Source organism: Photinus pyralis, unplaced genomic scaffold (assembly GCF_008802855.1).
Source record: "Photinus pyralis isolate 1611_PpyrPB1 unplaced genomic scaffold, Ppyr1.3 Ppyr1.4_LG2, whole genome shotgun sequence".
NCBI classification, from domain to species: Eukaryota; Metazoa; Arthropoda; class Insecta; order Coleoptera; family Lampyridae; genus Photinus; species Photinus pyralis.
The window spans coordinates 40036727-40059301 of record NW_022170403.1 but is presented as its reverse complement, the minus strand read 5'-3'; the positions used below and the strand labels follow the sequence as shown (position 1 = coordinate 40059301).

The window sequence follows — 22575 nt, the reverse complement described above, 5'->3', positions numbered from 1 at the left end:
TTAGGAGGAAAAATATTGGTATGTTTACATTTCCCCCTAATTTTTGTGTAATGGGGTAATGGTAAACAACACATACAGGGTAATTGTAAACTTAAATTTTTTCATTTTTTAATTGTTTTTTCAACTTTTTTTTAGTTTTCATGCTAGTTCTGAGCATTGTAAGCTATTTAAATAGGCAATTGTTTCAGGTCAATATGCCTAGAACATATATAAAAAAAAGACAGCCACCTAATTATTCTGTAGCAGATATCGAGCATGCTGTAAATGATATTCAAAATGGCAATGCCACATATCGCCAAGCACAAGATAAATATGGGGTTCCTATTTCGGTTATATATCATCGAATGAAGGGCCGAAAAGTTTCCTTAGATAGAATGGGTGCAGGTCGCCCACCAGTACTTAATCCCGATATTGAAAAGCAAATTGCGACATGCTTAATAGCTCGGGCACAAATTGGCTTTCCTTGTGATAAGGAAGAACTAAAGAAATTGGTGTCTGAATATGTAAAAGCAAATGATATACCGAATCCATTTCATAATAGTTTACCAGGTGAGGACTGGTACCAAAGTTTCATGAGGAGAAATAGTAATATTAGCTTAAAGAAGCCTGAACATCTACAAAAATGCCGAAAAACGGCTCGTGACCCAGCAATAGTTTATGATTTTTATTCAAAATTAGAGGAAGTTTACAACAAGCATGATCTGAAGGGAGCGGATAATGCTAAATTTGTTTTTAATTGCGACGAAAGTGGTTTTGCCAATGATCCCAGCCGACTAAGAGCACTCGGGGAAAAAGGCAAGGCCCTGTGTAGAATATCAGGAGGATCCGGACGTGAATCAACAACCGTTCTGATTTGCGTATCAGCTGATGGCTTTTTTCTTCCACCGTTAATCGTTTTCAAGGGGGCTGCTGTGCAGGCGCGATGGACATCTGCTGAATCTTATCCTGGAACCCGATATGCAGCTTCTTCTAATGGGTGGATGGAAGAACCACAGTTTTTTTACTGGTTCAAAGATTGTTTTATACCTCATGTAAACAGCATTCGCAACAATAACCATGAACAAGCTGCAGTTTTAATGTATGATGGCCATGCCAGTCATTATAGCATAAGAATAATACAAGAGGCTATGAATAATAAAATAGAGCTTGTACGGTTTCCCTCTCACTTGACTGATAGAATCCAACCCCTCGACAAATGTGTGTTTGGACCAATCAAAGTAAAGTGGGATAAAAAATTGGTGCAATATGGAAAGACGCAAGTTGGACAAGGAACTGGTCGTCTCAGCAAGGCACAATTTGCAGTTTTCCTTGGAGAAGTGCTGCGAGAATCATTGCTTTCAAAAAATATTATTAGTGGCTTTGTCTCTACTGGAACATATCCTATTGACCCAGCAAAATTTCCAGAAAATTTATTCGATCCCGTAGACCTTCAGAAGTACAAACATGCAAAACGGTGCACAAGTACAGAGATTGAGAAGACCAATAACTTGCCTCAAAATAATATCGAGCACCAAACACCATCTACATCTACTGAAAACACTGAAAAAAATACTGTTCTTGTGTCTAATACTAATATGTGGAATTCACAACCATCCACTTCATCTAGCGGCACGCAAGAACTTGTAATGCATTCAACACCTACAAAAACTATTATTTCAGCATCAAGAATTGAAGATTGCTTAAGCCCAGAAGTTCAAAATGTGGCAATGGATTTATCAACACGAATAACTGAACCTTCCCCAATGAAACCTTTGAATAATCCCCGAACCGTAGTGGAAATATTTTCATCAGTATTAGAAAAAAAAAACCAAGCTCAAAAACCTGATACGAATAAAAACAAATCTACTGTTGTTCGAAGACTAACCCAGTTTAGTTATGGGGAGGTCTTAACTTCTGAAGAAGTAATGAAAAGGTTGATAGAAGCGGAAGAAAAAAAAGATAAGAAAAATTCACTTGCAAAAAAGAGAACACAAAAAAATACAGATAATGTAAAAAAAACCAAGAAGTCAAGAGAATTAGAGGAAGTAAATCCAAGTCAAGTAGATAAAAGTAAGGATATCTACGAGGATAACACCGATGACGATACTGAAGAACAATTCATAATTGAAATGGAAATGGAAAATACACCTGAGGTAAACTACGAACCACCTAATTATAATGAGATCGTTCCAGGTTCATATGTGCTAGCAGACTTTGTAGGTGGGAAAAGAAATAAAACTCACTATACTTACCTGTGTGTTGTGAATAATTTAGTGGGAAAAGAAGAATTTTGTGTTACTGGAATGAAGAGTGTTAACAATATTAACACTGAATTTATTATAATTGAAAATGACATTTCAAATATTCCATTTTCTGCAATAAAAGCAATGCTACCACAACCTACAATTGAATCACGTGAACGCAAGCTAATTTATGTTTTTCCAGGTTATGTATCTGTAAATGAAAAGAAGTAGGTAGGCATTTTCAAAATAAAATATCTGTATTAAAACATGTCTTTAGTTATTGATTAGGGGTAATTGTAAACAACGATCTAGTCTGTTAAATTTCTATGGTTAGTTAGCTACCTAATTTGTTTACAATTCCCCGAAGTTTTACTCCATTTGCCTTCATAGTTTATTAAAATAGTGTTCACAATTACCCCAAAGACTTGGGGGTATTTGTAAACTGATGGGGTAATTGTAAACTTGTTTTTAAACAAATAAAGTCACGTTTTTAACATTTCATAGTTGCATAACGTGAAACAAAAGACATCAAATAACGTTGTTTTTATAATTTAACTTCGAAAAATTAACATTTCCATATTTTATGAAAATATACTGTCCAGACTAGCAAAAACCGTTTACAATTCCCCCACTTGACCCTAACAGGGCAGTATTATCGTTATCACTTTCACTACAATAATCGCTTGTTTACCTACCTCAGAAGTTAATTATATTTAGATTTGTACTTGTACCATAATGACTTCCTAATTATTGTAATCAATATTAATGTTTTATAAGTAAAAGAAAATAAGAAAATATTTGTTAATGTCTTTAGGAAGGGGTTCTATATATATTGCAACTGAATTGTTATACTCACTTAGTTTCCTGTACAACCTGGTCAAAATGGACGCCACTGAGGCCAAACGTAAAATTTAGTTGAACGTGTATGATTATTTTGTAAAAGAAAAAAATCATGGTGGAGTACTTACTTCAGTAATGGCAGTTCAACAAAGAACAGCGGATGCGGTGCCAGTATCGAAACAAACAGTTGTGAGGACATGTGCTATGCGAGAGATTGGAAGTGATTTAAAAAGAAATACATATCGCCGTTCTAAACCACGTAGGACGGACCTATACTAGAAAATAAAAAGCATACCATCCGATATCTGGATTTATGATATGTACGCAAATAAAGAGCACGTAACTCTAGATACTTTGTTGGCGGCGATAAAATTGAAAGACTTGTGTGATTTGGGCAGAACAAGCTTGTTCTATGCACTGAAAGAAATGGGCTTTAAATTTAAGATGACCAATAACAGACGGGGTTCGTGTGAACAAAGTCATGTGGTTTCCATGCGGAATGTGTTTTTGCTAAAATACATCAGAAATCTCGAATCCGAAATTCCGCATGATTTCGTTTTTTTAGACGAAACCTGGGTGTTTAGCAGAGGCGCAACAAAGCGTACTTGGCAAGATGACCGCGCTAAAAGTTTGCAACAACTCATAAGGCTTCAGATGGTAAACGATACATAATTATTCATGCTGGTGGCAGAAATGGGTTTATAGAAGGCAGCAGCTTAATATTTTCGAGTACCAACAAATCGTTCGATTACCACGACAATATGAACGCCGAACTATTTGAAAAATGGTTTGAAGAATCTGTCCTAAAGAAACTTGCTCAGCCCTCAATTATTGTTTTAGACAATGCATCTTATCACACGCGGAAAAGTGAAAAGATTCCAACAGCTTCTTCAACCAAAGAGGAAATTTCGAATTGGTTGAAAATGAAGAATAGACCATTTGATACTGCGATGTTTAAGGCCGAATTGTTAGAAATTGTAAAAAATCACAGTCAAGCAACCATAACTAAATATGTTGTCGATGAAATGACATTACAATATGGCCACGAGGTTCTGCGTTTGCCGCCTTACCATTGCCATTTCAATCCCATTGAACTGGTATGGGGAATTTCGAAAAAGTTTTACGATGACCATATTGTTGGTACGCCGGGAAGACCAGAAGATGTTCTTAAAACCTGGAACGACGCGTTAGCTAAAGTAACTCCAGACGTGTGGAATCGCTGCGTAACCCATACAGAAGAAATAATCAAGGATACCTTCAATCGTGAAAAAATTATAGACGATGTAAGGGCTTTGGTTTTTACTGTAAATACAGGAAGTGATGAAGAAAGCGATTATTTAAGTGAAAGTGACAACGACGCGTGAATTCATATGGACTTAATTCATGTCGATTATTATAATAGGTAGCAATTAAGTAAATAATGTACATATTTTCATGTTTATTTGGAACAAATGTTGTAATTTTTAATGTGAACTGATAAAATACAAGCATGATTTCGTATCGTAATTGGTGTAATATTTATATTCTGTTGAGAACTGCTGACTGGTGGGTGATTGGTGCTTATTGTTCTATTCATTTAAACAAGCCGTAAGGATTGTTTTGAACGACTTTCGCCCTTAAAAATCCGGTTTTTCCCATACATTTAAGATGCAAATCCAATAATACCATTTATCGCAATACTATTGGGAACACCCCCAGCGTTAATGAGAAAAGTAACATTATTTTCTGAATACACTATAGGTATAATTTTAGTCCACGGCAAGATGCTCGCCATCGGAAAATCTACGAGTGGCTATTGAAAAATATAAGGACCGGTACACGAGATCCTAACGCTCTCCTGGGTTGGAGGTGCGGTGCAGATAGCAACGTATGGCCCTCGACGCTGCTGAACGGTTACCAGACAACGTACGATATTCTTGAAAAAATTGTCAATGACGATAGCTTTACTAGAAAAAAACAAAAATATGTTGTATGGTAAGAAACGAAAATATAAAAAAGCTTTCGTTTTCTTTATTTATTTATAACAACAATACGATATTATTATTTTCTATCCAAGATTTTTCATCCAGTCCCCACCACTTGACGTACACTTTATCTTTCTTACACCAAATAGATAACGGAATACTTAGCTTTTTGCAGTTCCTGCTCATAAAATCCTCCCGGTATCGGCTTTCCTTTCATGTCTTCCAACAAGTACGTCACCGGGTTGGTTATTTGTGCTTAATATTATCAATTATTTTGTGAATATGTTGAGGTAAAGTTAAGTGACTATATATAATGTTGTACATAATACTATTTACGCTGTTGGCAAAAAACCTTTTGTTGTCCTTTTTTATGATTTTTAACTAGATTAAGATGAAAAAGGAAAAAGAATGAAAATACACTTTTGTTTAATTATTACATCTGATTATTAATGTAGACATTCCAAAATCGATTAGGGTAATAAATATCAACTATATAATTCAACAGAATAGTAATTATACACCAAGGTAAAGAAGTTGATTTTCTTAGCCGAGCGGTATTATTTCCCGAGACGTTTTACGTCGAGGGAAATAAGAAGCGAGGCAATGAAAAGTCTTCTCTGCCGTGGTTTATATATTATTTTATTCACTACTAGCAGATGAACTGTTTTAACACATATTTAAATATCATTAGAAAACACGATTTTAAGTACCTATAATAGATAGGTACTTTTACAAGAAGGCTGTGACTTTGACATTACATTATTTGTAAGTTGCCTTTTGCGTGTTTCGCTAATTTCTGTTAAATAAATTTGGATAGTGAATTTTCGTGCACTCATCCAGACATACAAGAGGCAGCAAAATGCGTGGCCGTGTCTTTGTAACGGTTAATTTTCTATATTTTCTCCAGAATCTAGGTTTAATTTACATTCAATTCGGGCGGCAGGTTGGGAATGTTTTAAGGGCAGGTCTACCTTAGAGGCTTACGTTCACTTCTTTCATTTTCCTTTCGAATGTAAGTTTCGCTCCTCTATCTGAGCTCTTCACTCTTCATCTTTCCTTGTTTTCTATTCTATGGGACGGGTTTCAGGAGTACTCTATTTTCTGTCAGCTCCAGGGGTTGGGCTATTTTTTTTATTGGGGATTTTCCTGGGTTTTAATTTGTTTGGGGTGGATTGTTTCGCTTATTGAGCAATATAGTGGGTTGGGTTTGGGTTTTTACTTTATGTCTTGTCCATTAATTACGGGTTATAACATTTCAATTTCCTAGTTCATTGTTCCTTTCTCTTCTGTGATTTCACATCTTAATCTTACTGATAAAATCGAACTGTTCACATTTAAAAATCTTCCTATTCTTTCTCTCAGCTTATCTAGGTCTTCTTTCTTTGTCATACAATTTGAATTTAGGAAACTTTCGGTTTCCTTATTTGTATTACCTAATAGATAAGGGGAATCCCTAGTTCTCTTGATTTTCCCCGAATTCATTCTTCCTGTGGCATTGTAAGACACTTGTCTGTATGTGGTGAAGCTACAAATTCTTAACTGGGTTTTATCCGGCTCATCTGTGAGGATTATCAAGAATTTAAGCTACATTTACGCCGTAATTATTATTTACTTACATTTCAATTGTTCCAATTGTGATTTGGCGTTTTACGCGTTGTGCGGATCATTAACCACATGGCAGCATAAAACTTAGGCTCGTTCAACACCTGTAGAGGTAAGCCAACTTATTACCATCTTGCACGGGATTTAGGCATAAATTCTTTTAGCCAGTCTATTCTCTCTGGAAATCAATTTTATATAATTAATCGAACGTCACTGGACACTACCTATTCTTCCGTCTTCGTCAGCGTCACTTCTATTTCTTCTATCAGAACTTCAGGATAGCACCAAGGGTTATCGAAGCCGAGGCACACCTATTGTTGTACCTACCCCGAGTTATACCAGCTTCCGAGGAACCATCTTCAGTTATACAACCATCGGCAACTAAAACACCAAAAGGTCAGCCACCTCTCCCAAAACTACCCCTGAAGTTACTCACTCCCTTTCTTCTCTTCCCTTACTCCTTCTTATCTTTTCCCTCTTATCTTATCTCCCTGTAATCTCTTGTCCTCAGTTATGCATTCATATCCTTAATCATTCACCTCACACATACCTATCTATTCAATAAAATCTGTTTATAATTATAATTTGTGTAAACTAATATTTGACAACTACCTTTGTAGTTCAAGTATAAAACTGTCAGGTGCAATACAACTACCGCTTCACGGTGATTCATTTCAACTACTTTAAATTTTTGTAAGACTAAAACAAGAGTTACCTAAATCTGAATAACTGCTGTCTGTCTGCAGCACTCTAATTGCACGTCTCGATGAAAGATCTTTCCACGGCAACCTGCAAACCTTTAACTTTGATCAATAACATTGACCGGTATACGTCTACTGGCACTAACCTTTGTTATACTATTCTTGTTGCCGTCAGGTATAATTCTCGCACCACCTAATTTTTGTTGTCCCGTGAAATACAAAAACCAATTTTATCACTTCCCCTAATTAACCTATCTCTTCAGAACTTTATATTGATTACCGAATAAATAAATATTGTGCACCTTTCTTTCTTCGCCTACTTCGTCTCTCCTACTTTCTTTTATTTCTATTTAGTGTTCCTGAGTCTGACTTCAGCCAGTTTCGTCTGCTTTGGAAGCGGAAGCAGAACCATCCACGATCTGTTTGATACCTTATATACAGCTTCTGGCGCCTGGGATTTTTTTTTTGCACACTTTTAGTTTGACCTCGACCTACACCGACGAGCGGCCGGCAACAGATCTTTGATCATCGCTGTAACCAGGCTACGTGTTTGTCCAGATTTTCCTTTGTGTTTGTTTTGTTTTCTTTTTCCCTTTCAGCGTGTCCCACGGATGCGGAGCGGTGACAGCCGCTAACGACCTCTTGCCTAAAAAATCAAAACATTATTACAATAAAATTTATTTAAATTTTAAAGAGTGGTGTCAAACAAAATGTGTTTCACAAGTTAGTGAAAATGTTATGTTGGTGTATTTTGAAGAATATCGCGTACAATAATTGTGTGATTAATTATAATTTTCAAAAGTAAGTTCTTTAAGTTCTGTTTGTTCAGTTCAATAAAATCCTTGTTTACCTCGTTAACATAACGTACAACGATAGTTATTTATTTATTGCCCCTAATTATAGGCAACCCAAATGTTAAATTCATTATCTCCTACTAGGAGAGAAATAATCCACTAATGGCCGTTTGCACCAACCAAGTTAGGGATTACCTAAGGCTAAGGAACGAATAAGTGAGTATTAGGTGCAGATTTCGGTTGCACAGTAACTTTTTCATTCCCTAACTCGGATTAGGTATACCTTAAATTAGGGGCGTAATTTCGAACACCTAATGTCGCCCTAGGAAGTTGGGCATGCGCAATCAGAAAAGTACGTTTATACGTCAAAATAAATGTAAAATACTTTTTTGGTTTTCTTCTTTTTGTTTGCTTTCTTCATAAAGATAAAGCAGATTTAGATGTTTGATGATGATTTGGAAATACTAGATTTAATAGAAAACGGTATTCTGCGAAAAGTTTATGAACGACCCAATTATTTTGATGATATGGATAATATGACCTTTTTTAAAAGATTTCGTCTTACAAAACCAACTGTTATGAGTTTATTACAGGAAATTGAAGATCAACTGGAATTTCCAGATGATCGGTGAGTCTGCATAGGTACTATGGCGTTCAGAATTAATGATTCGCAGGTGTATAGGCAACTAACCATACCAGGTTAAGAATTCTAACACAGCCCTTGTGCAGAGTTCGCACTTTCGTTTGAGGAAGACGAACCAGTTTTATTATACCTAAGTAGTTGTTTATTATAAGCAACGATAATACTTCTTTGTTATAAGTAATTTGGGAAAACCGGCTGACTAATTCTGTAGTTGTAAACAGTTTGCCTTCTATGCCAAACTAAAAGTTTTTCAGTGACAGCGCAAGTCCGATTTTTTAAGACCTGTATTTCCATTTCTATGTTTAAATAGGTTTACAAGAGAATTGAAAGTAATTTAATTTATAGCAATTAGTTTACTGTCCACAAGGGATGTATTTGATAAAACCCAAATTTTTATTTTATTCCAATGTTTTATTTCCAATTTTTGTGATTGTGGAATAAAACTTGAAAACGTAGCAAATATAATGCCACAGCTTTTGAATTTTAATAGTAAATGAAATCCAGTCTGAAGGATGTGACCATTTTTATTGTTTATTGAACATAATATCGAAGATAGATAGTTAACTTGTTTGATTGCATTTTCTAAGAGATGCACAAAATACGCAAATTTGGTGTATCGGTGTATGCCATAAAACATGTAAGAGGTACCGGGTCTTCATCAATTACTGAGACCCACGTGACCAAATTTAAATTTCCCGCTTTAAATATTTTTTCTTTATGTTGGTAGACACGGACAGTTGGTTAAAACAAAATACCCAAATTGCATATTTGTTTATTTCACCTCCTGTCAATCTTTGCTTGTGTTTACCGTTTTTTTCGAATTTCTTTAACATTATCTTAAATCAACAGCCAAAACAGTTCTTTTCAGAGCTCTTAACGCTACGAAGTTATTCTGATGTAAGTTAACAATTTTTTAAGGAGAATTGTCATTAAGTTATTCTGAATTTTTAGTGTATCGCTGTAGGAAGATGGTGTTCACACCAGAGCAAGATGCTTTTATTTTAATGGCACATTTCCGCAGTGGTAACCGAAATCCTGATGGAACTTGGAGCTATTCACTGCAATCGTGCATTGAACAGTTTTCCGAAGAATACCCTGATGTTAATATCGACTACGATGTATTTAAGAACCACAGGTCACGTCTAATAACACGATATGAAAACAAGCACTGCATTTGCAAAGGGAAGTCAACAGGCAGACCGACTGTTTTAAGTGAAAATGTTGTTAACGATATTCAACAACGAACGGAACAAAGTCCCAAAAAATCGATTTCTCGACTTTCCGCTCAAACAGGTACGGCTAAGTTTACGTGTATTTGTGTAATAGAAAATAAAATTTATTTTTTATAGGCCTATCGACTGGTACCTGCCACAAAGCTTTGAAGAAGGTGCTACACATGCATCCGTACAAAATTTCTTCCGTGCAACAATTACATGCACTTGATTACGATCGTCGAGTGCAATATTGCCACTGGTTCAACGAACGCTTAAACGATAACAATTTGTTAGACCTAACGTTTTATTCAGACGAAGCATGGGTACATTTGTCAGGTTACGTTAATAGCCAAAATTACCGGACTTGGGCAGCAGAAAATCCGCACATTTTTGTCGAAACATCTCTACATCCCCAAAAGGTTGGCGTTTGGGTAGCCATGTCAAGAAGGAGGATAATTGGACCGATTTTTTTTATGAAACTATAAACGGAGAGCGATATCGTGCAATTCTGCATCAAGCTATTGAAAAAATCTGCAAGATGATGAGCTACAACATGGATTTTTCCAGCAAGATGGAGCCACGGCACACACCGCTAACGAAACGCTTAGATACCTCCAAGAATTTTATGGCGATCGAATTATAAGCACTGGTTTGTGGCCTCCAAGTAGTCCTGACCTCACACCATTGGACTACTTTTTGTTTGGACGAATTAAAAATAATATATTTAAAAATCGGCTGCACACACTCGAAGAATTGGAAAGGGCGATACGACAAGAAATAAACGATGTGACGCAAGATGAACTCGAACGTGTATTTGAAAATATGAAGCGTAGAGTGAATTTGTGCCTGGAAGTGAACGGTGGCCCCTTTGAGCACCTTTTGTAACAATAAATAGTACAATATATTTCGTGTTTCTCTAAAATACTTAATTCGGCCTCCAAATATTACTGGGCTTCAGTAGTAACTTTCCTAGGGGAAAAAAATCAGGATGACCACTCGCGCATTTTTAGTTGCCTAACCAACTGCAGTCACGTGGGTCTGTGTAATATTAAAGATATTTTCAATCAATTAATAACCAATTTCCAATTTCTTCAAAAGAAAAATAGGGAAGACCTTAATTAGGTACTTTTGTATTATAAATGAACCATTAAATCTCATTAGATATATTGATACATATTTGCACCAGTTTTCATTGTTATAGGTAATGAGCGTTTAATTAGGTGCAAAGTAAGGGGTAAGCTTTCAATTACTTCGATGTTTATTGTAAATTATTCGCTAAAGCGGTAACATCTCAATTTTTGCGACTAATTTGGAGTTTTGTGTGTTTGTATTTAAAATGCCAAGGCGCCCGGGCCAAAGAGATTCGACGTTAGAAATTAGGGGGATAATAGTTGCATTGTGGGAGTGTGGTGTTCCTATTCAAGAAATTGCTGAACGTGTTGATTTATCGGTAAGTAAACTACAAATTTCGCCAAAGACAATATTGACATTGCTCATTCTTGCCAGAAACTCTATTTCACTGAGAAATCATTATACTCAATCATAAATATTACACCAGTGAAATTGTTTCATGTTCAGCATACCAAACAATTGGAAATCAGGACTACAATTTTGTTTTTTTTTTAAATTTAACCCTTATACATTTGTGGGGTTTCTACTTTAATGCTCAGCGTTCACTCGCTATTCTCAACAAAACTAATTTTCTCTTTTTCTATAAGGTTCAGCAAGTTCGCCGGTGGATACGGAGGGAACAGGATGGCGCAGAGGATAACCGCCCCTTAAAATCACTGCAAAGAACGGGAAGACCTCGGATTTTAACCGAAGACAACGGCATCGCTATTCGGCAATTTTGCAATGACAATCCATTTTCAACTTCCAACAATTTTATTATTCGAGACGAATTGCAACTTGCTTGTAGTCCCAGGACGGTGAGGAGAACGTTGCATGGCATTGGGATGCATTGCCGGATTCCCGCAAGAAAAACTTTACTAACTCCAGAGCATGCGCGTCATCGTCTTCAATTTTGCCACGATAATTTTGGGCGAAATTGGGACGTCGTGATTTTCAGCGATGAAAAAACCTTTTGTTCGAGCGAGGACTTCAGAAAAACCTTGTGGAGGGAAAACTGGGGTTGGATGAGCCGCTCAGGACCGGAAGAGTTAGTGCGTATAAACGGAAGATTCACATCACAACAATATGTGGAGATATTGGAAGATGTCCTGCTACCATCCGTTCGTGCAGTGTATGGAGAAGGGCAAATTACATTTGTTCAAGACAATTCGCCCATACATCGTGGAAGAATAGTGCTGTTGTAACCTGGATCAGTACATTACTTACTTACTCGCGATATAACATTCCATTTATTAACTACATCACACATTACATGTACAATTAACATTTACAAGTACACATGTCATATTGCATCGGCCGACGACCTTACATTTTCCCGCTCTGTCGAGGTTGTCACTCACTTTGCGGCGTTGCCGGGTGTCGCTACTATACAGCATTTCTCCCTTCTAAAAATAAGACAAAACATCTACATTACAAATTTAACTTTGAGGGAGCTTTTATTTCTCGAGCTGATCTACGCAGTGGGACAGGATCTGATAAGGGTAGCGAAGGTTGTACAGTGGGTTTATGTACAGACGTAGATGGTTGTGCGATCAATGGTTTTGATGGCTTCTCTTGTGCGGTAGGTATTAGGATGTCTGGTAAGTCTTCATAAGGCAACGTAATGTTTTCTGATATGTACGATTTCTTCAAATGATCAGCGTGCATTAGTCTTATATTCCCGTTTAATTTAATTAGATATGTAACTGCACTGACTCGCTGCATAACTACTCCTTCCATCCACACAGGCTTCCTCCCTTGAATAATATAGGCTAACACTTTTTCATTTTCAACAAATTCTCGCAACTTAGTTCTTCTCCTATCTTCATAAATCTTTACTTTCTCTTCCCTCTCTTTCAGTGTACTTGATAATTTTGTTTTTAACATTGTCAATTTTGTTCTCGGCTGTTGCTTTAACATAATGGATGCTGGGCTAATTCCGGTTGATACTGATGGTGTATTCCTATGCTTAAATATGAAGTTGTCCAAAATTAATTGAATTGATTTCGTACTGTTGTTCGGGTTTAATAAGGACTTCCGTAACGCTTGTTTGACTGTTTGCACATTTTTTTCAGCTAAGCCATTCGAACACGCATGTAGTGGTGGAGTTAGCAAACAGTTTATTCCATTGGATGAACAAAATTTCTTGTATTCTTCTCCTGAAAATGGAGGACCATTATCTGAAACAATCTCTTCTGGAATTCCAAAATGCAAAAAACTTTGACGCAATTTTTCAATCGTTTTTGAAGAATCCGTTCCATGTTTCATTAAATAGATGTCTAACCATTTACTATGACTATCCACAACAATTAAGAAATGATATTGCTTAAATTGTAAGAAGTCAATGTGTAATCTCTTCCAGGATTTAGATGTTTTCGACCACGGTGTGTACGGTACATCAATGGGTTTGTTTTGATGTAGTTGACACATTTCGCATCGTTTAACATGTTCTTCAATATGTAGGTCCATACTAGGCCACCATACTTCGCTTCTTGCAAGCATTTTCATCCTTGCAATTCCTATATGTTGGCTATGAAGTATTTCCAACACCTTTTCTCGAAGATCAAATGGAATAACAAGACGATTTCCCCATAATAAACATTCATTTTCAATATTTAACTCATGACGTTTTGAAAAATAATCCTTCAATCCTAAATCTGGTAATTTATCTGGCCATCCTTTTTTGGTATATTCTAAAACACGAGCTATTACCTTATCCTTCTTTGTAGACATGCTAACATCAGTAACTGATAATGGTATCTCGTTAAATTCTGAGAATGATAGCACGTCCTCGTTTAAAATGCTTTCCGAAGGTAATCTACTAAAGAAATCAGCATTTGCATTCTCATTACCTTTTTTGTATTTGATTTCGTAGTCATATGCGGATAATTCTAACGCCCATCTTTGTAATCTTGACGCGGCCAACGTTGGAATACCCGTCTTGACATTTAATATTGTTCTTAGTGGTAGGTGATCGGTAATTAGCGTGAATTTCCGTCCATAAATATACTTATGGAATTTCCTAACAGCAAACATTATCGCCAAGGCTTCTTTTTGGATTTGTGCATAATTTTTCTCGCTATTACTTAAGGTACTAGATGCAAACATTATTGGATGCTCGACGCCATCACTTAGGTGAGACATTACAGCTCCTACTCCATACTGTGAAGCATCCACTGCAATTACTATGGGTTTCTTGACATCATAATGCACTAAAAAGTTACTATTTACAATCATATTTTTACATTTTTCAAACACTCGTTGGTGTTCGTTAGTCCAAACAAAGGGAATATTTTTCCTTTCTAAGTCATACAATAATTTTAGTTCGCTTGAGGCCATAGGTAAAAATTTATTATAATAATTGAGTAATCCAAGAAATGATTTCAGTTGAGTTAAATCCGTAGGTGGTTTTTTCGAACAAATTTCATCAATTTTTGCCTTCATCGGACGTATACCGTTTCCATCGATTACATGACCAAGACACTCAATGCTTTCTTGAAAGAAATGACATTTACTCAAATTAACCTTGACATTATGTAACTGCAATTTTTCAAGTACTTTCCTGACATTGTCCCTGCATTCATCAATTGTTTGACCCGATATGATGATATCATCAATGTAGCACGCGCATGATGGAATATCTTTTAAAATATTGTCCATTACTGACTGAAAAATAGCTGGTGCAGACGTAATTCCAAACGGTAATCTGGTAAATCGAAATAAACCCAAATGGGTATTTATAGTAAGCAATTCTCTACTTTCCGGACTGACTTGCAGCTGCAGGTATGCATTCGACAAATCTAATGTAGTAAAGTATTTGCCTTTGGATACTGTATTAAAAATATCCTCACATAATGGTAAAGGATAATGCTCCGTTTTTAAATTAGGATTTAAGGTTACTTTAAAGTCGACACAAATTCTTATTTTCTTACTCGATTTCCTCGGGACTACCACAATTGGACTCGCCCATTCAGAATACTTGGTTTTCTCCAAAACTCCAGATTCCAACATCTCCTTCAATTCCATCTCCACAGCTTCCTTAATTGAGTAGGGAATTCGGTAAGGGGCATGGAAAATGGGAACTGCGTTCTCCTTTAGCACTAGCTTTACTCGTACATCCTTTATGAAGGATAACCTGTCAACATCAAACACAGTATTAAAATCTTTCTTAAATCTCTCGACATACAATTCTGACACATTAGGGTTAATATTAGCAATACAATTTTTCCAATCAGGATACAAAATATCCAACCAGGATCTTCCTAACAGTGTATACCTACATTCATTATCAATGATGATTAACGGTAATCTAAATACATTTTTATCTTGACTGCTTAATTTTACATCCACAATTACTTGACCTAATACATTCAATTCTTGTCCTGATACACCCCTAAGCTTCGCCTTATGCTAAGCTAAAGTTAACAAAGGGAAAAGTTTATTAAATTTTTCACTTGACATGACTGTAACTGACGCTCCGGTATCAACTTCCATTAATACTGGCTTATCATTAACTAACATTTCTTTTAACAAAACAGAACTGTTGACTGACTTTACATTATTGCATACAAGTGTACTTATCTTATTTATTTCATCTTCTTCTGTAGACGTCTCTTGCTCCTCTTCGTTGACGCACTTGACACCATTTTTTTTCCAACAGACGACTGACGTATGACCTTGCCTATTGCATGTGAAACATTTCCAATCCCTCGCACGACATCTGGATTCATCATGGAACCTTCCACAATGACGACACTTCCCTCGACCGGACTGCCGGGGCTGACTTGTGCTTGACATACTGGGCTGACCACGACCTTTGGGACGCCACTGACTTGACACACTTCTACGACTGGACTCCGACACATGATCCGTAACTTTCTCTACCAAACCACCTTTTAGCGCTTTTGCCTGGTTCTCTGCCGACTCTATTGCAATCGCCATCTGACACGCCTTTGAAAACGTAAGATCCTTTTCACATAACAACCGCCGCTGCGTTTGTTCACTGCTTATCCCACAGACCAATTTATCTCGTAATGCCTGATCCAAGAACGACCCAAAATTACAACTATTTGCTAGTTTCCTTATGAACTGCGACACTGACTGTTCTGGATTTTGGGTAGCTTTATAAAATTCAAACCTTTCTGCCGTTTCAGACTTCGTGGGTGCGTAATGCTTAAGTAACGCTTCTTTAATTTCTTTAAACGACTTTTTTTGTGGGGTCTTCTGGCGCAATTAAATTTTTCAATGTGCTGTACACCTGGGGGCCAGCTAAGGTGATAAATAACGCGGATTGCTTTGTTGATAATGAGTCATTTATTAAGAAGAATTGTTCCATCCTTTCCATATACGACACAAAATCGCCCTTATTCTTCTCGTCGAACTGTTCAATTGAGCCCACCAAATTCGCCATTTTATAACGTTCCTTCTAATTCTAATCTAACACGAACACGACCTTTGACTTGCACGTTGCACCTTCACCCGCACTTTTTCTTTGAAAGAAAATTATCCGACTCGTCGCCAATTTGTTGTAACCTGGATCAGTACATTACTTACTTACTCGCGATATAACATTCCATTTATTAACTACATCACACATTACATGTACAATTAACATTTACAAGTACACATGTCATATTGCATCGGCCGACGACCTTACATTTTCCCGCTCTGTCGAGGTTGTCACTCACTTTGCGGCGTTGCCGGGTGTCGCTACTATACAGCAAGTGCAAGAATGGTTCCAGGAACATCCGGAAATCGATCCCGATCGCCAGATCTAAATCCCATCGAAAATCTTTGGGCTGCAGCCATACGCCAATGGAATGCGGATGGAAACACGGTTGAACAACTCCATGCAAATATTATGGAAACTTGGAATAACTTGAGACAGAATAACATCTGCGAACGATTGGCTGACTCCATGGTCTCCCGGATGCAAGATTGCATTGAAGTCAACGGGTATTATACCAAGTATTAATCACAATAATTCTATAATTTATTGCATTCGTTAATAACATTACAATTTATTTTTTCATGTTTTCATACAATATAAAAATATTATCAATGTGCTCGTTTGTCCGGTTCTGTTAATTAGGTCTTCGTATATTATTGAATAAAAAGTTTAAAAAATCTTTTAATTATTACAGGTAATGTAATATAATAGATTAAATGGGAGTGAGAAATATTGAAGATAATTGGAATAATTCTTTCGTAAACTTGTTTGAGAAAGAATCTGGTGAATTATTTTCAGTGGTAGTATTCCAAGCTAAAATAAGACGGACATTTCAGCAGACTTTCCGAGGACAAATTATAATAGGCAAAAACTTAAAAAGCTTCGTTTTATAAGCAATTTGAATTTTATAAAGAGCAGCGGCAATTTTGCGCTAGATAACTACTGCGTATTATCGACAATTTGCACTAGTTGGAAAGTCAACGAATAAGCCTAGAAAGCTTACCTTCCCATCACTCCAAAACAATCGTCACATTTACCTTCTTTTTTCAACAACCCATACAGACTTCAGAAAATACAAATTAAAACATCTAGAAATCTAGAATACATGCTAGAAATAGTATCGTTTTCAATGGAGGTCTTTAATCGAGTTTTACTGCAATTTTCTCTAATACTTAGATATAAGTTTCACATGCATTGTGTTTACATAAAAATAGTGTTAATTACCGAAAATTGATAGCTATAACTTTGAATTGTGGGTAAAGATATATTCTCCTGATTCTTGAACAAACGTATTTCGTTGTAATACGTTCCTAAACCGATCTAAAAATTATGAAATCACGTGCATATACGTAGAACAAGTTGAGGAGTCAAGAACACTACAGATTAATAATTTATTGTCGAATATTGAGTTGGAGAGTTGCAAATAAGTGTGGCAACGCAGCGGAGAACACACGAGAGAGCGTGTGGTTAGTTAGTAGTTATTGCAGGGCTCCTCTGTAATTGCGCGTTGCGTTATATAGTAGAGAGTTGCTTGAGTGTGGTTCGATTTAATAAAGAGTTTGTTTTCTCGGTTATATCAACGTTAGTGTTGTTTGTTATATCCGTTCAGCCACTCCTACAGGTTACGAGCCCATTGCACGTTTTTATTATAAACGTTTGAGTAGGTTTTACGCGAGTGAAAAAGTGGTTGAAGATTGTGGCTTTGTTACATCGAGGTGACGCCATGTTTGACAACGAGAATATCGAGGTATGAGAAATTCTTTGTTTTGAGACACGAATATGTGTGAAACTAACAAATTAGGGTTAAGAGAATACGAAATTTTCTAGCTTTCACATCCTTTAATATTTGAGCATGAGAGGAAAATTTTTTTCCCTAAATTTGAGCGGATAAAAAGTACAGCTATCAAGTAACAAGCGATTGCATGGAAAAAAGGTACGGGAGGAGCATTTGAGCACGTAATGACTAATGAATTCTCGTTATGACAAATTCCAAAGCGTGTTACTTGAATTAGCAAGTTCGAAACAAAACTGCGACTCCAGGGCACGACGGCGGTTGATGACGACACGTTCTTGACACGTGCAGTCGGAGTCATGTGTCGGGGCAGTCTTTGTTTTTGAACTCGTATAGAATTGACGGTTGAGAGATATCACTTTCGGAGGGAGTGGATTATAATTACCTGGAATAAAATCCACTGTGATAATCTTTAGTTAATTATATACAAAGGAATATTGATTGGAGAAAATTAATAATGTTGACCGTATATTCCTTACTCAAAATTATTTATTAAATTGCTGTGCATTTAATTTTTTATTTTGTTTTACTTTATTGATTTTTATGAAACAATTGACTGGCCCAGTTTGCATGCACGATCGCCCAGGTGGTTGGATTGTCGTCAGCTTTGAATGACAATTTATCCTTTGGGGTGTGTGAATTGAGTTGCTGGAATTTTGTAGTAATAATCATAGTTTATCAATTTTTTTTATCAAGTTGTACTGATTTAAAATTTTTGTAAACAATAGTGGGCTAGCACACAAAGAGTAATATCTGGTAAATTCACAAATTTATGTTTGCGTGAATTTTATAGGAGACTCACAATGGAGGTGGTCAAAACGTAAATGAAGGGGATTTTGAGGAGAATGGAAATCTAACACCACATCCAAATAGCAATAGAGACGAGTTAGAGGACGAAAGAGCGGAGTCGGTGTCTGAGACTTCGTCTCGCAACAGGTCACCCACCCCAGGTAAATTGGTGGATTTGATTAAAAAGATTAGAGTATCTGTAAATTTTTTTTGAGTAGACGAGGATCCATAAAATTAAATTAAAAACCAGATATTTATTTGAAAAGTTATTTACAGATGTGACCATTGCTGAAAAACACGAATTTCTCCGAGACATGGCTGAGAAATTGCAAAGTGCAGTTTACAGCATGGAGAATTTGAAAGGAAACTCCAAAGACATCCTGTATAGGATGGAAAGCGTCGCTAAACAATTCCATAAATCGATGGGAAGACTGACTGAGATCACTGGCACCATCAAACAGGCCCTGGACCTGTCGACGAAAACAAATCATGAGTTGCTGAAGTTTTTGTTGCAGAACGGAGGTGGAACTCCGTCTGGAACAGGGTAAATCAACAGTAAATATGACCACATTGGACCTGAAGGGTCAGGTCGTCAGTCATCAACGAGATACAGCCGTTTTGAGGAGTCTAGTGGGGCACCTTCGAGTCATTCTAGAGTAGAGATCCCACGCACATATGAGAGAGAGGTAAATAAAAATATTTCTTTCTCATCGACTCCACTTGTCATTCCGAATCGCAATCCAGAGTTCGAGTTTACGAGTAATAGAGAGTTAAACAACAGTGTAACGGAGTTGGTTACCACCCTGCAGTCACAGCAAGGTGCTCCAAAGGTCTCTTACAAAAGAGATTACATTTTAAAGAGAGACACAAATTTTGATCTTTGGATGGACCGTTTGCATTCGGAATTGTCAACTGCGGATCTGCTATTTATTCTTGATCTTGAGGCACCCAGGCCAATTAATCTAGATGAAGCAATTCTCAACAATAAAAAGGGGATTGTGAGAGATATAATCATCAACCACCTGGATGAGACATATCACTCTAGAGTATTGAAGATTAGAGACCCAGTAGAGATAATCCAAACATTGAGAGGTTTCAGACGAGATGAGGCAAACCTGACTCCCTCTAATGCAAGCATTAAATTTTATAAGATGAAGATGACCCCTGGAGAACGTTTCATCAGCTTCTGCGAGAGGTTTGAGAAGGAATCGAGAGTTTTAGAGAATTGCGCTAATGCAACGCCCTTAAGCGCTGAAGAGAAAAGAGCGGTGTTCTATAACGCTGTTCTTGATTCCTTCCCGACATTGAGCGATGCAGATTCCACTTGCCAAAATGTGTCTAGGAGAGAATTTACAATTCTTTTTGTATGCGCAAGGAGGCTGAGAAAAAGCAGACCCAGCAGACACATAGAAGCAAGGAGTACGTACCCAAGGTCAATAGAGTTGAAAGAAAAACGAGACGAAATCAGAAAGCGAGGACGTGTGTTACCGGTGTAACGAGCTGGGACATCGCTCGACTGCTTGCCCGAAGACGAAAGAGGGACTGTGGTACTGTTACGGCTGTCATGACCTCACCCGGCACATTGCAGCACATTGTCCTAAAATAGCATCATCGAGTGGAGCCAAGAAGCCTTCTTTTGCAAGAGGAAAACAACCAATGAAGTTGAAAGATAAGAAGCTACACAAAGTAGACAAATCCGGAAAGGTCCACAAGAAATCTGCTAAGAATGGAAGCCATAAGCACTACCTTCTGGCCAAAAACAACAATAAAGGTGAGCGAGCTTTTCATATTAGTACTAGTAATAATGTCAATTTTGTTGCTGACTCTGGAGCAACCGAGCACATAGTCAACAATAACCTTGTTTTGAGCGATTTTCGTAGAGTAGCTGAGGGTGTCATAAAGAGTGCTAACAAAAACACCTCAGCTGATATTAAAATTGACGGAAAAGGCAACATGTGTGTGTTTGCCGACAATAAGAGAATAAGATTAACAAATGTGTTAGTTGCTAGAGATATTTCTGAAAATTTGATTTCACTACGAAGATTCGCTGAAGCAGGTTTTAAGATTGTCCTTGATGATAGAGTCCTGAAAATCATAAATAAGAGGGGCGAGACTATTTTAGATGGAAAATATGTCAAGCCTAATTGGGAAATTAATTTGAGTGTAGAGACAAAGTCAGACAATGCCGAGTCTCAAGTTTTTGAGGATTACACTTGCTTTGCTAGAATCGTGGGAGAGAAGAGATTAGAACAAATAGAGGTTCCTATTTCTTCTGGGAGAGTAGAATCGATTCAAAACGAAGCATCTGATATCCGAAATGAAACTGGGAGACAGTTTGTCACCTAATCGCTTTGAGGGTTCAGTGTTCGAGAGAAAGCACTTGAACGTAGATGACGATAGCGCAGTTTTTGAATTAGAGAAGATCTTATTAGGAAAATTCGAGATAGAGAGAGCAGAGTCGCGCAGTGTCAGTAAGGGCATGTTGTGGCACGTTAGATTAGGACACGTTTCACTTAGCTATCTGAAATTACTGAAATCTGAACCAGCCCTTAGAGGGGTTAAATTTGAGTCAAGCATTTTAGATTGTGAAGTTTGCGTCCTAGCTAAAATGGAAAAGTTGGCATTTGGCAGCGATAGAGTCAAGGCTGATAGACCGTTATTGAGACTTCACGGCGATGGTATGGGGCTATAACACCAACATCTTTTCCTGGAGGAAAACGGTTCATAAGTATTTTGATTGACGATTACTCCAGATTTGCTGGAGTGTATCCTGTCAAACACAAAAGTGAAACCGGAAAGACGTTAGAGAAATTCCTGATAACAACCAGGAACCTCCTTGGAAAAGATGAAAAGGTGTGTTATTTTAGATCTGATCAGGGGACTGATTACTTGGGTGGAGAGTTTTTAGAGATCATAGAGAAAGAGAAAATAGAACAAGAACTTTCACCCCCGTACACACCTGAGTTGAACGGTACTTCTGAGCGATTCATCAAGACCATTCAACAAAGAATTAGAGCGCTGATACTTGATTCTGGTCTGCCAGAGAGTATGTGGGAATTGGCTGCAGAGGCAGCGGTGCACATATACAATCGTACGCCACACAAAATTATTGGCTACAAGATCCCGATAAAGGTCTTGAATCCTACCCAACCAACAAGGAAATGTTTTAAAAACATTTTTTTAAATATTGTAGAACATATTTCAAAGATATTTTGTAAAACTTTTGAAAAATGTTTTAATGGCCGCAAAAACGTTGTACTAGCAACATATAAAAAGCATGTTTAAAATGTTTATGCAATGTTTTTTCAAGCAATTCAAAAATATTGAAAAACCTTGTTAGAAAGTTTTTACGACCAATTTAAATGGAAACACTCATTAGCCACATTTCAAAAACGTTTATAAAACATTGCAATAAGATAATAAACAAGTTTTTGAAAACTATTTTCATGGGTTAC

The 22575-nt window shown here is 36.9% G+C and overlaps 5 protein-coding genes and 1 long non-coding RNA gene across 8 annotated transcripts; 4 read left to right on the top strand and 2 right to left on the bottom strand.

Moving 5' to 3' along the window:
* The first annotated feature begins 374 nt into the window (after positions 1-374).
* On the top strand, positions 375-3708 carry LOC116164000. The gene is made up of 2 exons (XM_031478127.1): positions 375-2132; positions 3628-3708. The coding sequence occupies exons 1-2, from the start codon at positions 375-377 to the stop codon at positions 3706-3708; spliced, it is 1839 nt and encodes a 612-aa protein (XP_031333987.1).
* A 115-nt stretch (positions 3709-3823) lies between these two features.
* On the top strand, positions 3824-4426 carry LOC116163999. Its single transcript, XM_031478126.1, has one exon. The coding sequence runs from the start codon at positions 3824-3826 to the stop codon at positions 4424-4426; it is 603 nt and encodes a 200-aa protein (XP_031333986.1).
* A 2033-nt stretch (positions 4427-6459) lies between these two features.
* LOC116162609 lies at positions 6460-7315 on the bottom strand. Its single transcript, XR_004143560.1, has 3 exons — positions 7065-7315; positions 6643-7009; positions 6460-6585 (listed from the first exon to the last, which is right to left on the bottom strand). It is a non-coding gene; the product is annotated as an uncharacterized LOC116162609 (long non-coding RNA).
* A 2073-nt stretch (positions 7316-9388) lies between these two features.
* LOC116163798 lies at positions 9389-10997 on the top strand. 2 transcript variants are annotated; one of them, XM_031477914.1, is made up of 3 exons: positions 9392-9663; positions 9718-10059; positions 10116-10993. In XM_031477914.1, the coding sequence occupies exons 2-3, from the start codon at positions 9735-9737 to the stop codon at positions 10463-10465; spliced, it is 675 nt and encodes a 224-aa protein (XP_031333774.1). In that variant the 5' UTR covers positions 9392-9663; positions 9718-9734; the 3' UTR covers positions 10466-10993. The 2 variants fall into 2 exon arrangements, with proteins under 2 accessions (XP_031333775.1, XP_031333774.1); XM_031477915.1 differs by having other exon boundaries at positions 9389-10059; positions 10116-10997.
* Positions 10998-12321: 1324 nt separating this feature from the next.
* On the bottom strand, positions 12322-16170 carry LOC116163609 (uncharacterized protein K02A2.6-like). 2 transcript variants are annotated; one of them, XM_031477631.1, is made up of 2 exons: positions 13943-16170; positions 12322-13783 (listed from the first exon to the last, which is right to left on the bottom strand). In XM_031477631.1, exons 1-2 carry the CDS (start codon positions 15114-15116, stop codon positions 12522-12524), a joined length of 2436 nt encoding a protein of 811 aa, XP_031333491.1. In that variant the 5' UTR covers positions 15117-16170; the 3' UTR covers positions 12322-12521. The 2 variants fall into 2 exon arrangements, with proteins under 2 accessions (XP_031333491.1, XP_031333492.1); XM_031477632.1 differs by having other exon boundaries at positions 12322-14302; positions 15023-16170.
* Positions 16171-17994: 1824 nt separating this feature from the next.
* LOC116165009 lies at positions 17995-21365 on the top strand. Its single transcript, XM_031479275.1, has 3 exons — positions 17995-18286; positions 19125-19281; positions 19397-21365. The coding sequence occupies exons 1-3, from the start codon at positions 18263-18265 to the stop codon at positions 19666-19668; spliced, it is 453 nt and encodes a 150-aa protein (XP_031335135.1). The 5' UTR covers positions 17995-18262; the 3' UTR covers positions 19669-21365.
* Positions 21366-22575: the final 1210 nt, after the last annotated feature.